General features: G+C 39.4%; 1 protein-coding gene across 1 annotated transcript in view; it reads left to right on the top strand.

Moving 5' to 3' along the window:
• The window catches only part of Crppa (CDP-L-ribitol pyrophosphorylase A), a 272273-nt gene that overhangs the window by 79732 nt on the left and 171102 nt on the right, over window positions 1-21439 (top strand). The window contains exons 4-5 of the mRNA XM_051175086.1: window positions 5987-6091; window positions 17511-17556. Coding sequence (XP_051031043.1) covers window positions 5987-6091; window positions 17511-17556 — 151 coding nt within the window. The remainder of the gene's footprint in view (window positions 1-5986; window positions 6092-17510; window positions 17557-21439) is intronic.

Genomic DNA, 21439 nt, shown 5'->3' with positions numbered 1-21439 from the left:
TAGAAGTGAACATTCCAAAAGAACTATAGATAAAAGTGAAGTTTGCAGGTTTATAACAGAAATTAGTTGCTCATATAAAGGCAAATCAGTTCACATGTGCTAGAATAGCCATTATCAAAAATGCAGGAAGAGATTAGTGTCATGGGATGAGGCAAGGGGAATTCTTGGACTTTATTGGTGAGAATGTGACCCCAAGAAACCATTACTGAAAATAATCTGGTTTTCTCAAAATCTTAAAGGTTAAAAATAGAACCTCTGGCCAGGCTGTCCGGCTCTGATTGCACTGCCAAGGAGAGTGTATGAATCATATGATGAAAATATATGCACTGATTTCCTTTGAAGCCATATTCATCTGAGATGGGGAATATTGAAATATGTATCAATGAATGAATGAATGAAGAAAACACAGTTATATGCATTCACAAGCACTGGAATGTTTTCAGTCATAAAAACAAGGAAATCTTTCCCTATTGTGACAAAGTAGACAAATCTATTTCTGAGCAGACACTGAGCAAGGATAGCCTTGCTACCTCAATTGTTAGGCTCACGTCCAATCTCCCTGCTGTCAAGAAAGCTCTACACTCAAATGGGCCTCCAGTTTGATATCTGGGAATCCAGCATTGAACCATCTCAGACCCCCTGAACATGGGTCTCAGTTAGAAGGCCTGGACAGTCTAAGGGACCTCTGACAGTGGAACCAGGATGTATCCCTGGTGCACAAAAGGACCTTGAGGGCACATCCCCCATGAAGGGATACTCCCTTAACCTAGAAGAAGGAGGGAGGACCTAGTCCCTACTCCAAGTGACTTGACAGATTTTTTTTGACCCCTCCTGGAAGAAAACACCCTACCTGTGGAGTGGGAGGGGGTTAGGGGGGTGGGATGGGGGTGGTTGGGGGGGCATCTGAGGGTAGGGTAGAGGGAGGGAGAGGGAACTGGGATCGATAAAAAAAAAAAAAAAAAGGAAAGAAGAAAGCTCTACACAGCTAGGATGGGGACTGATCAGGTCCTGACAGCTTTTCAAACTCCAGATTATAGGCTTGAATTTATCATAGATACTTTTTTTAGACCACATAAAAAACATGTCAGCAGTAATCACTCTACAGATGTCTCATAGTTACTGTAATATTTTCTGCTTATGGTCACCATTCCTCAAATTGAAAACACTAAGGGACAGGTTAAGTAGTTTGTCCCCAGTGTGAAACCTGTGTCAGGAGGAAGCCAGGTCTCTGTGTTTCCAGTATCTATGCTCTCCATTGGTCACAGTGCCTCACATTCACTATAGCATGTCTGCACTTCTGTTAATTAGATAAAGCCTACTAAGGGGTGTGCTATAAGTACATCACTTTAGAAAAAGTAATTACAAGAACAAGTTGATTGATGCACGTGAGAATTAATACCATCTGTTCTAATGCTAGCCATATTTAAAATTTTATGATAGAGTAACAATACATAGATGTGGTTTTAGATTTAGGTGTTTAGATTTTATATTTTCTGCAGCTTTTATCTGGAATATCAGGTTGGTCTGAAAGTATTAAAAGTCTGTATTTGAAATAATACTATACTTATTATTGTTAGTAAGCACTTTTTTTTTTTAAGGAAATATAGCATTTTTTCCTTCATGGTATAGTATACTATATAAATGTTACATTCTTTGAGGGAAGAAGCAGTGACAGGTAGGTTCATATGTGGGGAACACACAAAAATAAAATACCTTCATGCCTATCCTGATGTCTAATTTTCAGGTCTAGAAGCATTCTATTTATTTTGAGACCTCCCACAGACACTCTTTATGCCGAGCCTCCTGTCTGTTATCTCATTCTGCTCCACAGAATAATCACTGGGATTCCTTTTGACGCCTATCCTGGAATCCCTTTCCTCACTCTTTTGTGTATATATGCTTTCCATATCACATGTCTTTTCTTGTCTCATTTTTCTTTTCCAGTTTTGTAGACTGTCATCTCTTGTAGCCTCCTGAAAAGTACGTGTGGTCCTCTTTAAGGAGCCTCGAAGCCATTACTCCATCTCAACATGTATAAAAGCTGAAACATCACATCTCTATCATTGAGAAATGTGAGGTTATAGGTGCCCTCTTTTGGAGAAACAAATACATAATTATAGACCAAACCTACCAGAGAGAAATTTTGCTGAGAAGTGGTGTCAGGTGAGCATGAGCCTGAGCAGCATGACTCTGGTGGTTTATCATGGCTATCAACTTGACCCAATTGGACAGGACAGAGTATTGGCTATTGATGGAACTGTGAAATGTGGGCCCTTGTTGAAGGAAGTAGTGTATATTGTGGTGCTACCTCATGTTCTGGCTCCTTCCTGCTAATTCTCTCCTTCCTGTCTGTCATAATGAAGATGCTCTGCTACTCCATTCCTCCTGTTTTTCCAGCTATTTACTTGGTGACATCAATGAGAAAGTCCAACTAACACAATGCAGAGTGAAACAACCAACTCTAGCCCAACTCCTGTAGCTCTGAGCACTCCACTGATGAGTGCACAGTCCAGAGGTTCAGTCTTGTGGAAGGATGGAGGTCTCATCATAAACCACAGATATGCTTGCTCATCTCTCCATAACTATAACATATCCAAAGTCCTATTCATCTTTTACACAGTAACTATCGCTATCATGGAAGTATGAGTATACCTGGGAAGTTAGGAAATGGCAAAGATAGACAGGAAGTGTCACCAAATGTGACATGGCAAGTATTCAAGAATTACTCTACTGGGGACTAAAAATGTCTGTGATTAATAGGTGCATGATTCTAGTGGCCAAAGCAGAAAACAACAGGAACAAATAGGGAGAATGCTAGATGTGTTTGTGAGGGTTTCTTTCTGGGGAGTGGATTACTGAGGAGGGCCTGATGAACCAGTCTGCCTCCATCTTGGACTTAAAAGCCATCTTATGGTAAAGACAAACTAGGTTTGTTCTTGTTGATAATTAAATCTCTGTTTTTCAATAATTAAGTTAGCTCCACTTGGATCTATAGCCACAAATAATTCTGTATTATCTGCTTCTTTGTTTCAAGAGGTTGTTATGACTATCTTGTAACCTTTGTTTCAGAAGGTTATTATCACTAACTTGATTATGCTTATGTTCTGTTTCTGTGACCCCCACGTATTTGCCTGCTGATTTCCCATTTGGAAACCCTTTACTCCTAAGCAATAAAAACCTTATCTTTCCAGTGCTGATCTCTTGAACTCTGCCGTAGGGGGAGACAGCCTGAGTACACTAATAAAACTTGCTTTAATTAATTTGGCCATGATTTGGCTCAGTGGTCTTTCTCCACTGAGATTACAAGGCCAATCACGGGGCATGCTAGTCCATTTTCTGTTGTGACAAAATACATAATATTAGTAACAAAATACATAATATTAGTAACTTACCTGTAGCAAATATTTATCTCATGGTTTCATGGCTTTCAGTCTGTGGCCTCTTGCTCCTTTTACTCTGGGGTAATGGATAGGAGGTTAAATCTTCAGAACAAAGGGCAGAGGGAGCTGTTCACCTCATGGTATCTGAACATGAAGACAGAGAAGAAGCTACAGTTTCATATCTCCTTCAAAGATACACACCTTGCACTAGCAGTACAACCTAAAATTTCCACCAGTGTCACCACAGGGCTGGGATCAAGCTTTACACCCAGGTCTTACTTGTTCCCTCATTGTCTCTTCCTTTTGCATACGGATATGAGTGAGCCAGTACATTTGACCTTTTTCTCATAGGAAAGTGTAACTTTTCTGAGGTCAAGAGCTCCCTCCTCCGCCTGTGTGACCACACCTCTGGCAGACTGAAAAACAAAGCTTCCATTTGGTACTTCATTTGTCTTTCCTTTGCTCAAATATGTGTATCATAGCTGTAACTTTCCATGACTTAGTAAAAACAATCTACTCATTAATATTCTGAACAGCAGACATTCAGATTTTTTCACTGATTGCAGACTTCTGAACTCACTTTTAAAGAAGTTTTATTATTAAATGTCTTCAAACCCATTACTGATATGATATTAATCTGTATAGTGTGCTAAGTCCAGACTTGTGTGTGTGTGTGTGTGTGTGTGTGTGTGTATATATATATATATACATATATATATATATATGTCTGTTTTACACAGACTTACCTATGGCATTGCCAAGAGCATAGCATCCGGTTTGTTTCACACCACTGTGGGAGGTGGGCAGGAAGGAACGTATCTTATGGGCTTTTTTTCATTATGCATTTAGTGAGCACCAGCAAGGTTGGCTAGGGACTGTTCTTGTTTCTTTTTTGGTAGTGTGATGAGTCAGGGAAAAGTCAAGGGTTTTATTAGTCATGGTTTGAATTTAACCATGGATTAGCTCTTCCCTCTATAGACATGTGACATTCTACCAGATAATGTAAAAATGTAGAAAGTATAAAGCAGAGGTCTACCAACATTCACAATAATTTATCAAATATTTGGCTATTTTCTTCATTAATTTCAAAGCCTACTACAATGATGGTTTTGTAATCTTCCAGTATAATAAAATAACTAACTCTGGAATTTGTGCTGAAAAATTTATTCATTATTGTGTCTTGCTGCTATTCCCCTTACATGGTGGCTCAGTGGGTAAAGTGCTTGTCATAGAAACATAAGAATTCAAGTTTGGATCCCTAGTACCAACCTGTATCCCATGCATCCTCACACACAGATCCATCCTCACACATAGATGCATACATACACACGGGTGCACCCTCACAAGAAGATGCATCCCCACACATGGGTGCACCCTCACACACAGATCCATCCCCACACATAGGTGCATCCTCACACACAGATACATCCTCACACATAGATGTATAGATGCATCCTCAAACATATGTGCATCTGCACACATAGGTGCTCACACACACATAGGTATTTCCTACAATATGTGCCTCCTCACAGAGATATATCCTCACATGTAGGTGCATACTCACCATAAGTTCATCCCCACACATAGGTGCTTACATACACATAGATGCATAGCTTCATCCACACACATAGGTGCTTCCACACACATAGATGCATAGGTTCAACCTCACACATAGATGCATACACAAACAAGTGCACACACATACACATATATGCATAGGTGCATTGTCACACATAGACTTGTAAAATAAAAAGGCCTTGATGCTCTTACCTTGACAAGACTTTGCTTGATTAGAAGGTGTTACTAATCCTCCAGTTAATCTTCCAGCTGGAGGCCAGAGACCATTGTCTCTGATAGACCTTTCCGGATAACCTCACATAACAATCAGGTAATTTCCCAGTGAGTTTCCTGTAGATACACTTCCGGTGCTGCAGACAACATTATGTTGCCAATCCCTAAAGTCATCCTGCATCTGAGGACATGATTCATGTGTTACTTATCTTTATGTAGATGGCACATTATTCAGAGCTTCACTGAATTAATTGTATCGTTCCTTAGTGATTTTGATGTTTCCACTCTATATCAGTTATGTATGTTCTACTGTATCTGAGATTTTGCTTTTCTATATCATAAAACCATTTCTGTGTTCAAAAACAAAGATATGAATGTTTTAAGAATGATATATTGATATTCTAAACATTAAAATGAATAATAGCTGTGATGGCTTAATGTCATGTTATAAATGGAAGACTGCTATTTGGATTTTACAGATTTATGTTTGTTAAATGGAGATTTCTGACATGGTAATTCCTCAGCCCTACTTTCAAGTATGAGCAACAGAAACCAACATTTTTATGGTCTGAGACACCCAGAGGAGCCTAAATCTTTGTGATGGTTTATAATTTCCCACTTGCTTATTTCATTTCATTTTTAGGGCACAGGAAAGATTATTCTACAACATAATCAGATAATTTGCTAATTCTCTGAGTGCTTCCTTTTTTATATTTAGTTGTTATATTTAGTTGTTTTGTTTTGCTTTGTTTTTTACCAATTGTATTATAGTTTGTTAATTCCTCCATGTCTGCTTTTTTTTCCTTTGTCATCAGTGTAGTGACTATGACTTGGAATTTGGAACAGAGTGCTTGCAGTTGGCCCTAAAGTACTGTCACACAAAAGCAAAACTTTTAGAAGGGTCCTCCGACCTCTGGAAGGTAAGAGAGATTCATCTTGTGGGGTTCCTTTGCTGTAGACCTGTGTGCATGCATGGGCTGCATGCCTGCCTCTGTGTGTGTGTGTGTGTGTGTGTGTATGTATGTGTGTGTGTGTGTTGTGCTTATAGTCATAAGAAAATGAACTCATATGTCAGAAAGTCTCACTGGGGGTTGTGAGCATCATCAGTTGAGGATGTTTCTGTTTCTTGGCTTCCAGAACATTTACCTTGGACTCTTTAAACATATTTTATATCAGTTTGTTTACTTGCATCTTTTTCCTTGTGCTCTGTGCAGTCTTGAATCGTGCTTCCTCAGTGTTAAAGCACCATTCTGTTGCCTATTCCAGCAGCATTTTCCTCAGCCCTGGGCTTCTAGTTCCAGTTAAACCAAGTAGAAAGCATGTATACTACAGCTTTGACCCGTGATGTAGCTGGACCCAATACTGGTCCCTCTGACATGTCTTTTCATGGCGTGTGCCTTTCTTTTGGATTGTGGAGACAAGCTGTAGCACCATCCCTCTCTAGTCTGGTGCTGTACAGCATGCCTGCCTTTCCTTCATCAGGGGAGAAGTGTGTTGAACTAGAACAGTACTGAAGCAGTGCTTCAGGCCAAGCCTCTGAAGTTTAAAGTAGGCGTGGCTGCTCAAATGCGCTTTGGAATCTTGAAATATCTATGGAATTCTGGAGAGTTCTGAATCCCAGCTAACTAGGTAGCCCTGGCTCTACTAGAACTCATTATGTACATCAGGCTCTCAGAGACTTGCCTTCCTCTCTCTGTCTTTGAGTTCTGGGATTAAAGGAATTTGTCACCTTGCCTTGCCACAGTGAGTAGGCATGTTTTACAGAAATACATGGATCTTGCTACATGCTAAGATTGCCTCAGACAGGAAAGATTGAGTTCTAGAATTCCAGAAAGAGCAACATGCTTGGGCAGTTGCACAGCTGAATTTTATCAGCCCAGTAGGAAAACACTCAATTCATCTTTGTCTCTCCAGGTGTCCTCTGTGCTTCCCTCAATATGCACTTAGTAACCACTTCTGAGGAGGTCTAGGGATGTGTTTGAGATCTTACCTCTGTGGTAAAATGGGTAGTCATCAGAGTTTAACTGTATTTGCTGTCTTTACATTTCACAAGCTATAATGTATTTGTAAGGTTGGTGCTATTAGCATGCTACTGAGGGAGGCATGGGAGTAACTAAGTAACTATACTAGTGTTATGTTAAATCCAGCCAGATTCCCTCTCACATTAGCATCAGACACCCTACTGAGTCATTGTGAGTCCCTAGCTGACACACTTCTAGGTGCCTCAATCTCTCTCTTTGGAAGCAAGTTTGCATCAAAGGAGTTTTGATGATCCTGCTCCACACCCCAATCCCCATCCTTTGTCCTGTGAATCGGAAGTGTTTGGCTCCAAGTTTGTACTCAGAAATGTATAAGAAGAGACCCTGACTTCTTCCATGTGAGCTCCCCACCCATTCTGTCTATCTCTTATGCTGGAACCCTGAACTCTCCTCTAAGAACTGGCCATGCTGTTGTCTATCTGTTTATCTGTTCATCCCATTGGTAACTTTTCTAACAAATTCCTCATTCCCTGGTAAACTATTTTTGAACCCCTTTGAATTGTCATCAGAACCCTTTCAGTAACTATGAGGATTTTGTCAGTCATGAGTTAGGTGTTTTGTTAAGGATCTTGATCTCTACCTTTGTATAATTCATTCTACTATCCTCACCGAGCCTGAGGCCACAGGGAACAATACAGTTGAATTCCAGGGCCTTGACAGAACTCCCTGGATTCATTTTTGACCTCTTTTGAAGGTGTGACTGTTTTCCTCCTGTCTAAGCTTTTATTAAGCTTGTTAAACACTTAAGTCTGGGGATAAAAGATAAGAGACAAATTGAGCTTTATTTTTTCACCCCATCTTCAAATTTATTCTTTTATTGTGATATATTTATATTTCATTTTTATTCATAACAACAATGGTGTTTGTCTTCCTTTGGATGTGTTCTGTTGGCCTTTCTCTCTTGCTTTTCCTAGGTCCACTGGTGAGTCACTGTGCATATTTTATGAGTTGAATTCTCTCACACAAATGTGTGTTCACCTAAGTGCTGGCATCTGTGTCTTACATAGTTGGGAGGAGTCTGCAAATGCAATCAAATTATGAAAAGCTCAAACTGTCCTTGGGTAGGCTCTAAATCCAACATGACTGGTGTCCTTCTATGACAGGAGACATGGATATGAGTAGAATAGCATGTGATGACAAGTGCAGGGAATGAGGTGATGGATCTATAAACTAAAGGACACTTAAGTATTGCTATCATTCACTAGATGCTAGCAAGAGGCCTGGAAGGGATTCCTGCAAAACTCTCAGAGGGAAGTGGAACCTGCCCAACTTTGAACTGTAGACTTGTACCCCCCAGAAATGAGAGATTGGGTTCTTATTTTTTCAAGTCATACTATGTGCAGTGTTCTGTTGCAACATCCAAACATACACCTGGTGTAGGAGTGCCACAATCATCATTTCCCCAACAGGAAGAAGCTGGAGTCTCCCAGCTGTGAGTTTGGTGTGGCTAACAGTATGCACCAGAGAACTAAAACACCTGTAACAAACGGGCTGGGCAACATACCTATTCCATCACTGCTGAGCTTTTTCGGGACTACAGTTCTTCTAAATAAGGGGGAAATATTCAAACTGTAATATTACTATTGCTTCAGGCTGGGTATCCTTCTTATGTCCCATCTTGTCTTAGGCTGGGTTTCCTCCCTACATCCTGTCCTGTCTTCTCTTTTGCTATTATCTCAGCTTCTTAGCCCGTTTAGTCACAAATAAATACACCGAAACTATTCTTTCTCATGAATGACTGGCCTTAGCTTGGCTTGTTACTTGCCAGCGTTTCTTAAATTATCCTGTTTACCTTTTGCCTCTGGGCATTTATCATGTATCTTTTTCTATTTGTTTATACTTTTCTTTACTTCTTACCCTGTGGCTTACTGTGTAGGTGGGTGGCTGAGCCCTGATGTCCTCCGTTCCCTTTTTCCCTTCCTGATCTTCTCTTCCCAGATTTCTCCTCCCAATGTTTCTCTCTGCATGACTGCCCTGCTAATCCGTTCTCCTGCCTAGCTATTGGCAGTTCAGCTCTTTATTAAACCAATCAGGTATTTTAGGCAGACAAAGTTACACAGCTTCACAGAATTAAGTAATTGCAACATAAAAGAATGCCACACATCTTTGCATCATTAAACAAATGTTCCACAGAATTCACAAATGTAATAATAGTCCACATCAACAAAACATGTTTATGAAGCCTGACAGAATATCTCATGTATATAATCTCAGCTGAGGCAGGAGGACTGCCATGATTTTAAAGCCAGCCTGGGTTACATAATGAATTCCACACCAGCATGAGCTATAGAATATAATCCTATTTATGCAACAAATATAAGTAATTAGATGTGAATCATCTTAGTTTTGCTAAGATGCTAAAATTGTAATTGAACCCAGTATGTAGAACGTGATTCATAAGCCTGATACAGTGAAACACATATAGGTACATAACTGAGGAACATTTTACTGCCATATAACAGCCTGTTAGAATTGGACTTTGAAATAGGCAACAGTCTACCCTTTCTTGCTTTGGGAAGTCAGGAAATTCATGCTCTGGTGATGTGCAGGGTAACAAGATTCCTGATCACAGCCTATATGATCTTTGAAAACCATCTGAAATTCCATGAGAAAGTTATTATTTTAAAATTGACATATATATTTTGATATAAGTAAAGTGAAAAATTGAGACATTTTGGGGTTAATGCCCACTTGCCTCTGGTAGGTCCTTTGATGTCTGAGGAATGCATTCTTAATTTATTTCAAAAAATCCTTATCATGCATGGTAGAGAACACTCCCCTCATGACCAGGTTTTCTCTTCTTCCCCCCAAATGTCTAAGCATTGCAAAATCCTGCTCTGGCTCCTGAGACAGGGGTCCATGCTCATGGAACCCCTGAGTGGCTGTGAGTTGGTAGCTCCAGTGAGAATTTGTTTTGATGAGATTTGATCCTATTTAAGAACCTAAGTGAACATCTGTCCCATGTTTTCCCCCAGTATACTTTTAGACATTAGTAGGTCACACTTGTACCCTGCATACCCTGAGCTAAACAAACTTCTTGTTTCAAAATGTCAAAAATATCTCCAAGCCATAGATTTATTACCAGTTAATGGAGTAATGTAACAACGGCTTCATTGTCTTCAAATGCATCCCGAGAAGGAGGTTGAGAGTATTTGTGTCATCACAGCCTTACTGGGATGAATGACTAGAAGGTTCGTTTTCATAGGCACTAGCTCTTGCAAATCCCACTGTTTTGGCATCTTAGTTTAAAAAGAAAGAAGTGTGTCTATTGCACAGAGAGGACTGAGAGATGAGTGACCAGCTTCCCATCTGGACCAGATAGCCTCTCAGCCCTAAATCCTTGAGCAAAACCACTGGTCTTTCCCCCACTCATTTCAGCCACACTAGTAGGTCAGCAGGAAAGACTCCTGTAGGGAGGCTACACAAATCGCCCTGCTCCTCCCCCCTAAAACCAACCCATCCCTGGGACCACAGCCACCCCCTGGGACATAGACATTTACTGCACAGATAGGACTGAGAGAGGACTGAGATGATGCGATCAAGAGGCAAAGACACTGCCTGCACCAATAGGAAGAAGAGATAGGTAGATGTCAATGCAAGAATACATTTCAACAACGTAAGGAGCAATATGGGAAAACAAGAACCTAATGGTACTACATCAGGAAGACCTGAACATCCCAATGTATAAGAAGCGCAATAAAATGACCTTAAAAATAACTTTGTCAAGATGATGGAGGCCCTTAAAGAAGAAATGAAGAATTTTCTTAAAGAATTAGAGGAAAAGACAAACAAAAATTTGGAAAAGAAATGAATAAATCTCATTAAAAAAATAAAAGGCAAGAAAAGCAAGAAAGAACAATCAAACATGTCCAAGGCTCGAAAACTGAAATGGAGACAATAAAGAAAACACAGAGGGAATTCTGGAAATGGAAAATCTGGGTAAAGGAACAGGAACTAATGATGCAAGTATAATCAATAGAATGCAAAAGATGGAAGAGAGAAACTCAGGTTTTGAAGATACAATAGAGGAAATTGATTCTTCAGTCAAAGAAAACATTAAAGCCTACAACATCATAAAACAAATTGTCCAGGAAATCCGGATGCTATGAAAAGAACAAACTAAGAATAATAACAATAGAAGAAGAATACTAGCCCAGAGGCACAGAAAATATATTCAACAAAGTCATAGAAGAAAACTAACCTAATAAAGGAAATGCCCATGAAGATACAAGAAGCTTACAGAACACTAGACTGAAAAAAAAAATCCTCTTTCCACTTAATAATCAAAACATAAAATGTACAGAATAAAGAAAGAATACTAAGAACTGAAAAGGAAAATGGTCAAATAACCTACAAAGGCAAACCCATCGGAATAACATTGGCTGTTGTTTTGTTGGATATTGCTTTTATGATGTTTAGATATTTTCCTTGTATCCCTGATCTTTCCAATACCATTATTATGAAGGTGTGCTGGATTTTGTTGAAGGCTTTTTCAGCATCTACTAAGATGATCAATAAAATACTGGCAAGCCTAATCCAAGAACACATCAAAAAAATAATCCACCATTTCCAAGTAGGATTCATCCCAAAGATGCAGGGTTGATTCAACATATGGAAATTTGGCAATGTAATCAAATTGTTTGGCAAATAAACAAAGTGAAGGGGAAAAAAATCCCACATGATAATCAACATGTAGAGGATTGCAAATAGACCCATATCTATTGCCATGCACAAAACTCAAATCCAATTGGATCAGGAACCTCAACATAAATCCAGCTACATTGAACCTGAAAGATGAGAAAGTATAAGCAAGCCTTTAGCTCATTAGTTCAGGAGACTACTTCCTAAATACAACAATAGTTGCACAGACACTGAAAGCAACAATAAATGGGACCTCCTGAAATAGAGAAGCTTCTTTAAGGCAAAGGACACCGTCAACAAGATAAAATGACAGCCTACAGAGTGGGAAAGGATCTTTACCAACACCACATCAGACAGAGGGTTGATCTCCAAAATATAAAATGAACTCAAGAAACTAGACATCAAAATACCAAATAATCCAACTGAAAAATGGAGTGCAGAGCTAAACAGAGAATTCTCACCAAGAGAATGTCAAATGGCCAAAAGAGATTTAAAAAGTGCTCATCATCCTTAATCATCAAGGGAATAAATCTAAATGACTCTGAGGTGCTGTCTTACACTTGTCAGAGTGGCTAAGATAAAAAGTACTGAGGACAGCTTATGTTCGTGAGGATGTGGACTTCGAGGAACACTCCTCCAATGGTGGTAGGAGTGCAAACTTGTACAGCTATTTTAGAAATCAGCATGGCAGTTTCCAAGAAAATTGGAAATCAATCTAACTCATGACCCAGTGATACCACTCTTTGGCATTTACAAGGACACTTGCTGGACAATATTCATAGCAGAATTATTCATAACAGCTAAAACATAGAAAAACCTTGATGTCCTCAACCAAAGAAAGGATCAAGGATTAGGAAAATGTGGTACATTTATACAGTGGAGTACAACTCAGCTGTAAAAAAATGATGACCTCATCACGTTTTTCAGGTACATGGATGGAACTAGAAAAAAAAAAAAAACCATCCTGAGTGAGGTTATCCAGACTCAGAAAGACAACCAGTGTATGTATTCACTCATAAGCAGATATTAGGTATACAGCAAAGGATAACCAGACTACATTCCATAGCTCCAAAGAAGCTAAGTAACAAGGAGGGCCCGAAGAAATCTATGGAGTAAATTGCGGTGTGAGGGAGGTAATGGGGAGAGTAGAGTGATTAAGAATATTAGGGTATGGGGTGATCAAAGAGAGGGAAAGATGCTGTGGAAGAACAATGAAATAGATAACTTAATAGAGAGAGCCACTATGGGATTAGGGAGAAACCTGGTGCTAGGGTAACTCCCAAAAACCCACAAAGAAGACCCCAGTTAAGATTCCTAGCAATAGTAAAGAGGATTCCTGAACTGGCCATCTCCTGTAATCAGATTGGTGCATACCCTAACTATCATCATGGAGCTTTCATCCAGTAATTGATGCAAACAGATGCAGAGATCTACAACCATGAACCTGGCTTGGCTCTGGGAATCTAATGGAAGTGAGGGAGGAAGGAATACATGAGCAAGGTAGGTCAAGACCATGATGGAGAAATCTACAGAGACAGCTGAACCAACATTGTGAAAACACATGAACTCTAGACCTACAATTGTGGAGACTCCAGGATACCAAACTAGACACTCAGTACTTGGGAGACAGTTGTGAAGCTTGAACTAGCTTAGGGGCCACTGGCAGTAGGACCAAGATACAAACCTGGTCCATGAGCTAGCTTGTTGGAGCCCACTCTATATGGTGGGATGCCATGCTCAGCCTTAAAGCATGAGAGAGTGGCCCGTTCCTGCCCCAATCTAATGTGCCAGACTAAGTTGACTCCTCATGGGAGTCCTTATCCATGAGGAGGGGTGGACTTGAGGTGGGCTGGGGCAAGGCGAGGCTGAAAGAGGTGAGAGGTTTTAGGGACAGGTGTGGGAGGAAGAACTGTGGTTAGATGTAAAATGAAATTTAAAAAAAATAAAAAAAAAAAGAAAATCAAACATATGGAAACATTCCCGCTTTGCCCTCAACAATTAAGTGTGGCAATATATTGTCTATTGTTGAGGTTTTCATGCAGTTTTCTCAATCTAGGATATGAAATTCAAAAATTCGCATTGTAAGGAAGGGTACAAGAGAAACCTCTGAAATGACCAATCCATGAGTGTGAAGATTTTGTATTTTTATATGGAAAAGACAATAGCCAGAGGTGTTTGGGGAAGTTCAAAGTAGCCATGGCTAGTTCTCTGGGGCAGAGAGGAGAGGGGTCGACTGGTAATAGCCCGTGCTATCTCTCTGGGATCAGAGAGAAGCATGGGCACAGGGAAAAACCTGAGGTATAAAGGAAAACCCTTAGGTGAAGAGTAAGGGAGAGGGCTGCATGCCTTTGGTATGCACCACAGGTACATGCCAGCAGAGAAGTGGCTGGTCCCGGCAGATGGAAACCTGAGGAATGATGAGGGTGAGCAGCAGCAGTCTTTCCATAGTCCATATAGAGCTAAGCCCAGGCTGTCATTTTGGGGTTCCCTTTGGACCTGACACCTGTGTCTAATAAATATTCTATAGCTTTCATGTGTAATAAATTAATAGCTAATTTTTGGCCTGGTATTGGAGTGATGTCTTCATTATCCTATGAGCTTGGTGTGTGGGGGCTTCTAGTACAGTGTACTCTTACTGAAGGAAAATGGAGGCCACCTTGGTTTGGTTCAGCTCGTAAAGGTCTCTTCTGTGGTATAGCACATAAATGAAGAAGATAAGTGTAGCATTCCCAGGTGCATGTTGAGAGCAGAGGCAAACATGATCTGTTTGTTTGAACTTCAGGTCTCTCTTCTGTTGACTTTCTCAGTTAAATACATGATTCAGAGGGATCGCTGCTCAGATACAACCATGCGAAGGAGACACTACTGAGATGTAATGGTGAAGGGCAGGTGTAGGCTAGCCAGACCCTCTCTGCACAGACCTCCTTCATTGCTCTTCAAGGGGTTCCAGAGGCTTCAGTGGACAGTGTTCGAAAATCAGTCAGTGAGAAAAACATCAACATGTTAGTCCATTATTAAAAGAGTTTTTTAACGTAATTATTTTCAGTAGTTGGTTCTTGTGCAAGGTTAGAGGAAAAGTACAGATCATGCTGACAGAACAAAATCAATTTCCAACACTTGATCTTAACCAAAAGGCCAGAAGTGCTGAAAATCAATTTCCAAACTGATTTTTGGGATGCTTTTGTAATGTTTTGTTTCCTTAAAAATAAGGAAAGGACAACTCATTTAGAAAAAAAATAAGTTAGAGAAGTGAATAACACATCATTTTAAAATTATGACATTTTCCAGTAATATTCCCTTTGAAGTACATTAGCTGTTTTATTTTGGAAAAAACACATTTTTCCCTCTAGCTAGTATCTGGATATGTAGCTCATAGCCCAGGCAAACCTAAAATCACTATATGTACTAATTTGGCCTTAATTCAGCCTCCTCCTGCCTCAGTCTCCAAATGCTGGGACTAGATATTGATTTCAGTAAATAAAATAATTAATCTTTGTGTTGTCATCTATAATATGGAGACAGGAGAAATAAACTTAAGGAACTTTAAAATTTAGTTTGTAGATATTATCTTTAAGGAAAAAAACAATTATTTTCTTCATAAGTAATTACAGTGTTTTAAGTTTTAGGAATTCTACGAGCTATTTTAGTATTTGGTGACAAACTTACGTAAGTTTAAAAGTCCATTACTAGTATCAATTTAAACTTTAAATGTAGTTTACCTCTCAAAGCAGGAGAAGATAATAAAATGAATACTTAGCTAAAAATATTCTTGATTTCTTCTGTCTGGACTTTAAGCTATACAACAGATAAAGACTACACAAATTATTTCTTTATTTAAATTACAAATACCAGTTTGAAATTCAGATATTTAGTTCACTTTAGCTTAAGAAAGAGTTTAAAACTAGGTTTGTTCAGTTTCATAGAAAGTTCTTGACTGAAGTGGCATCCCCACAGGTGACACGGTCAGCTGGCTCCTTTCATTGTCCTACCCATAGCTCAAGCAGCATATTGAGCATTTTTTGTAAGCACTTATTGGAACCAGATACATTACCTTTGGCAAATCTTACAGAGGGACCTTGTTCTTGTTTTCTAGAATGCAGAATTGCACCATGAATAGTGATTGCAGTACTGAGAGTCATGGTTATCAGTAGATTGTCATTTCTTTAGAGACAGTGTAGTGATTGTTAGGAATGGTAGCAGGAGGTGGGATGGTGGCAGATCTCGTAGTGGGGGGACAAACATGCCATCAAACAGAACTTACATGGGAAGGAATTTTATCAGGAGAAGAAGGGAGTGGGGGAAGGGAGAGAAAGAGTGAGGGAAGAAGAGAGAGAAGAGGCAGGAAAAGTCTTGCCAGCCCCTTCAGAAGAACATCAGGAAAGAGAGAGTAGAAGTGGGTGGAGTTTGCCTCTTAAACAAACCTTTGCACCTGTGTATAGACTACATAGTGGCATAGCAGCCATAGGACCCTGGGCTGGCCAGGGTACTGCCTGAGTGCATCATGGGGGCAGGGTAGCATAGAATCCTAACAGTGATGTCACCTTTGATTTTAATCTGTTTGTTAAATGATCCACTGGACTTCCATCTTCCTTTCTGAGTTTGCTGTTCCTGCAGCTCTAAAGAGTGTGGTTTTATCAAACTTACTCTAGGGTAAGGGCCTGGTAAACAAATCTAATTCATAGACGTGCCCAGGTCTACCAGAGCCAAACAAGACAAGTGTACAAATCCATAGATAAGATGATTTAGGGCAAGAAAATCCAGTTTAATAGTCTGGAAAGGTACTAGTTGTGTGAGCATTTGTCCAAGTGAGGTTTAGATCACTGGCATCATAATCACCTGAGTTTTAATTGATGAGCCTATTGGACCTTGTTTACTTAATACCATTTTATTGTTCACTCTGTGCTCTTGTTCCATAATAAAGGAGAGCAATTGTGCAGGTGTTCTGTATCTGAACTCATTGGATGGCCTCTGGGAAGGAGCTGCCATAGACTAGACCTACATACTGTGGCAGCATACAGATGAGCAGGATCTGTTGGCTATTGAGGAAAGATCATTGTTCTTCCACACAACTTGGTACCCCATGGGTTATTTTCGCAGAAGCTGTGTTTTAAGGAAAACTTCACAACATGCAACTAACTCGTTTCATAAAGAACTTCCCCATTCAGGAGAAGTCTCTTTAAATATAAATTAGTGTTTGAGAATGTCAGCCTAGCTTAGAGCTGGTAACTTTTGTTATATAGAGACCCCCTTCCTCTTCCATCCCTTCTCCTCTCCTTTCCTTCCCCTTTTCTCATTCTTCTCCACCTTCTTCTTTTCCAATAGAAAAAATCTTATAAAAACAGTAATGCGAACACTTTTGTTTGAACTCTTACTCATTTTCTTTGATTATAATCCCTAGGTATACTAGTCATATTTCAGTAACCAGTACTGTATGTTATCGTAATTTACTCAAAGATATGATTTGGATCTTCATAATTTGTTGAAACTGAATTTGGTTTAATATGAATGTCTACTGCTACTTTCATTTGGAAATTGAATTGCCTGTGTTGTATGTGTACAGTTTTCTCCAGAAGGAAGAATTTCCTTGGGGGCATTGTTTTATTACTTTCACATTCCTGCCTGCTCTGTTGAGTCTAATGGGGTTTTATCTGTCCTTTAGGTGACCTACAAGCAAGATCTGTATGCAGCTGAATCAATGATTAAGGGTATGTCTGACCTTGTGAACATCAGCACTTGTGTTTCAGGAAAAGTGAGCTAGCCATTTTAGGAGGGCAGATGCCCAGAGGCCACTGAGGTCTCTGATTCTTATTTTGAAAATAATTGCATTTTATTTTGTTTCCTGCTTGTGAAATACCACTTATTTTGCTGAATTAATTTTAATTTTTATAAAAGATGTTAACTTATTAAGTGTGGAGCATCAATATTATCAGAAGGACAACAGTAGAAACTGATATTCCAATAAAAATTATGAAGGTCCCTCTGTTTTAAAAACTGTCCTGTCAGATCACTGGGGATGACCCTCCATATGCCAGTTTACTCAAGTTAAGAAAATTGGCAAGATAATTGGTAAAACAAACAAACAAACAAACAACAACTACAAAACAAAACAAAACAGAAAAGGAAACTTATTTTCCTAACAATGACTCTAGTATTTTTTTCAGCTTTAGTTATCATGTATTTGGCAACACTGCTTCCTTTCATCACTATACCCTTGAAGATCTCATGTAGTATATTTAATAACCATAAAGTGTTTATTTCTGTGCTGGGAATGTAACCAGCATACGCAAAGGCCATTAACTCCATTAACTCTGTGTTCCATGGGCTCTCTGTTAAACTTAAACATCAGAGTTTTCAAACTCTGCACAACACTAGCAGTACACGTCAGCTGATCCTTGCATTTCAGGCTTCAGGCTCTGAGCTACACCACAGAGATGACAACAACACTGTCCCCTCTCCTGAATTTGTCAAACATGACAAGGGATAAAGTTTCCCCTGCCTGAGAGCCCCTGTGTTAAACACCCGTTCTTAATCCCCAGTCTTAAACAACATTGATGCTCCTTCTGGCTCTGAGACAACAGGAAGCTGCTGACTATTTTCATCAAAATTAAAATGATATGCTCCAGTTTGGGCTGAGAAGTAAACTCTTAAATTCAGTCTCTTGCTGGGTGGGGAAGAGCAGTAGACCTAGATGCATAGTTTTGGTTTAGAGTTTTAGGAGAGCAGTTGGCCATCAGTTGGCCTCACATGTGGAAAGCGGAGCTTGCTCTTCTCTAATTGTGAGGCTGTTTGCAGTTATCCTCAGATTTGTTTCTCTTCAAGAGTATTTCGTTTCAAACCATTACTGTTATATAATTTGTTTCTGTGTTTGTAAAAAGTTAATCTATAACCATAAATCAAAATGTTGACATATGTTTACATTATCAGCCAGGCAATGTGTAAATATTTCTTTGTGAATGGCTGGCTGAGCCATACTGTGGCTGTTTATACCTTTAACACAAAGGAATAGAAAACTCAAATTTGATTTTATTTCCAAGTACTTTCTTCATTGCATAAGTAGAGTGGTGGTGTGATGTGAGCAGTAAGTAGTAAAGTGTCTCAACTTCCATTCTCCATGTTCTAAGACTTTCTCTACACATCATACATAGCCAGCACATATGCAAAAACAAGTAGTTTCTGCTTATTGTTTTCTTATCAGGTAATGGTTTCTACCATTGTATCTTCTAAGTGTTCAATTTTAATCTGAGAGAGTGATCTGCTTTGGCTAGGTGTAGCATTTCATTTAGTTGGAAACTTGTGAGCTTCCATATTCTTTAAGGCTTGTATTTCTAAGACCTCAATGGAGATTCTGATGTTTTGGGTCTACATAGATCTACATCTCTGGGGCCTTCATATTCTGTGTGTAGCCAGGCCAGCAGTCATGTGATTTCTTCACATCCTGAAATTTAAGTCTCCAGTACCACCCAATCTATTTTCATAAGATCCCCAGATAATTGTGTTGTAAGTCAATTTCAAGAGGCATTTTTCTAGGCTGCCCCTTATAATCTCCTGTAGGTCATATCTAGTGAACTTATTTTTTACTGCAGTACGTGTTTGGAATCTTGCTATATATAGTATTCCAACTCCAAATATATATTTCTTCATGCAAGATTACTGCCTTCGTCGTGACTTTTACTAAATGCCAATACTCATAATTGAAGTATCTTTAGAAACAGGAGAAAGAAAACTTTTGCAATTTTACTTTTGGATTTTTGAAGTTGTGAGCTGTAGCAGTACATGGCAGTATACACCTTTAATCCCAGTGCTGGTGAGACAGACAGGAGTATCTTCAAAGCTCACTGGAAACTCAGCCTAGGTTAGCTCAGGGTTAGTGAAAGATCTTGTCTCAAAAAGTCAAGTGGAGAGCAACTGATCATGACACCCAGGATCTGGCTTATACATACCTGCCCACCCACATGTACTCTTAACACACACATACATAGAAATAATTAAATCTAATGTGGTTAGCAGGAGTCTATTGAAGACTATTCTCAGCCTGTGCAGTTGAGTCAAACTTGTTTGGGAGAGAGCAGACTTGTGATTTGTTATCTTATATAAGCAATAGCCTCTGGGATTTCAGAAAGAATCTATTCTTGGGCAAGGGGCTTACAGGTTAGAGGCATTTTTGTTTTTTATCAGTTTCTTAGGCACAGTAATAAAACATAACTTTAGTCCTCACATTTCCAGGGCTTAAAGCAATATAATACACTGGTATAAATTGAGGAAGAGCTTCTGCTCACCGGTGGTAGGAAGATAGGCCAGAGACACAGATCCATGGAACTGCTTGCTACCACCCCAAGACTTCCTTTCAGAATTGTCCTCTAAGGTCAAGTTTATATTCTTCACTTACTGCAGAAAGAATTTTAGAAAAGTCAGTATTACACAGAATTTGGGTTTATATAAGTTTTTTTTTTTTTTTTTTTTTTTAGGTCATGGGTTAGAAGCAAAAGACTCAGGGAAGGAGTGTGAGCTTCTCATGTATTTGATGTCAGTGGGTTTTGAAGTTCCATCTTCCCAAAGTTGCTAAGGAACTTAAATTAGGTCATTGGGTGGTTCCTGAGATTTGCAGACAAAAGGATAGAAGGATGGATTTCATGGGAAGCTAGTTAAGATGTTTCCACTGTCAACAGAAGTTAATAGTCTTGCTTGTGAGATTCCCAGATAATATCTGGGAAAGGGATAAGGCAATATTTGGAGGTATATGTATGCCTGAAGCATGTTTCATTGCTATTTTATGATTCTTAAGTATCTGTATATAAATGAATATTATCTCCACATTAACAAACTTCAGAGCACATATCATTACTGCGCTGGAATTATTGATTCCCAACTGTTTTGAGTCTTCATCCAGACCTATAAGTGAGGCACACCTCTCCTTTTCCCTGTCTCTTATTAGTCTTCCCTGTCTTTCTAAGCTGTTGGTCCATGGCCTGCAATCTGCTAGCTAGAGGGCCAAGAAAGTTTGTGATAATGTTTCCATCAAAAACCAAAGTTCAGAGAGCCAGGATAACCATTATTATTTGCACTGAAACTGAGACCAAATGCAGACAATGGATGTTCCAGCTTCAAAGAGGGAGAATTCTCCCTTCTAGCCTTGCTGTCTTCCTGTTCTGATGAAACCTTGGGTGGACTGCATGCTACTGTCTCCATGTTGATGAGGCCATGCCTTTGTTTAGTCTGACCATTTTTGCTCACCCCTTCCAGAAACTCTAGCTCCCACACAGATACAATCAGAGCTTAACAGCTGTTTGGGCAGCCCTTTTCTCAGTCAAATTGTTGAATAAAATTAACAATCACATTTAATAAATGGTCAAAGTTGTTTTGTAGTTTATATATTTAGTTTATTTGTGCTTGGGATTGCATCCAAGAAATGATGGCCTTGAACATGCTGGGCAAGTGGCCTACAACTGACCTGTGTTCCCAGCCCTTTTGACATTTTTATTCTGATCTTGGGTTTTCTCTAAGTTTCCAAGGCTGTCCTTTAGTTTGCATTCCTCCTGTGTTAGCCTCTTGAGTGTAGGGGGTCACAGGCTTTCTTCATAATTTACTTAT

The sequence above is a fragment of the Phodopus roborovskii genome, unplaced genomic scaffold, assembly GCF_943737965.1.
Source record: "Phodopus roborovskii unplaced genomic scaffold, PHOROB, whole genome shotgun sequence".
In the NCBI taxonomy this organism is placed as follows: Eukaryota; Metazoa; Chordata; class Mammalia; order Rodentia; family Cricetidae; genus Phodopus; species Phodopus roborovskii.
Note: the sequence above shows the minus strand (reverse complement) of the source record. Positions and strands in the feature narration are given on the sequence as shown.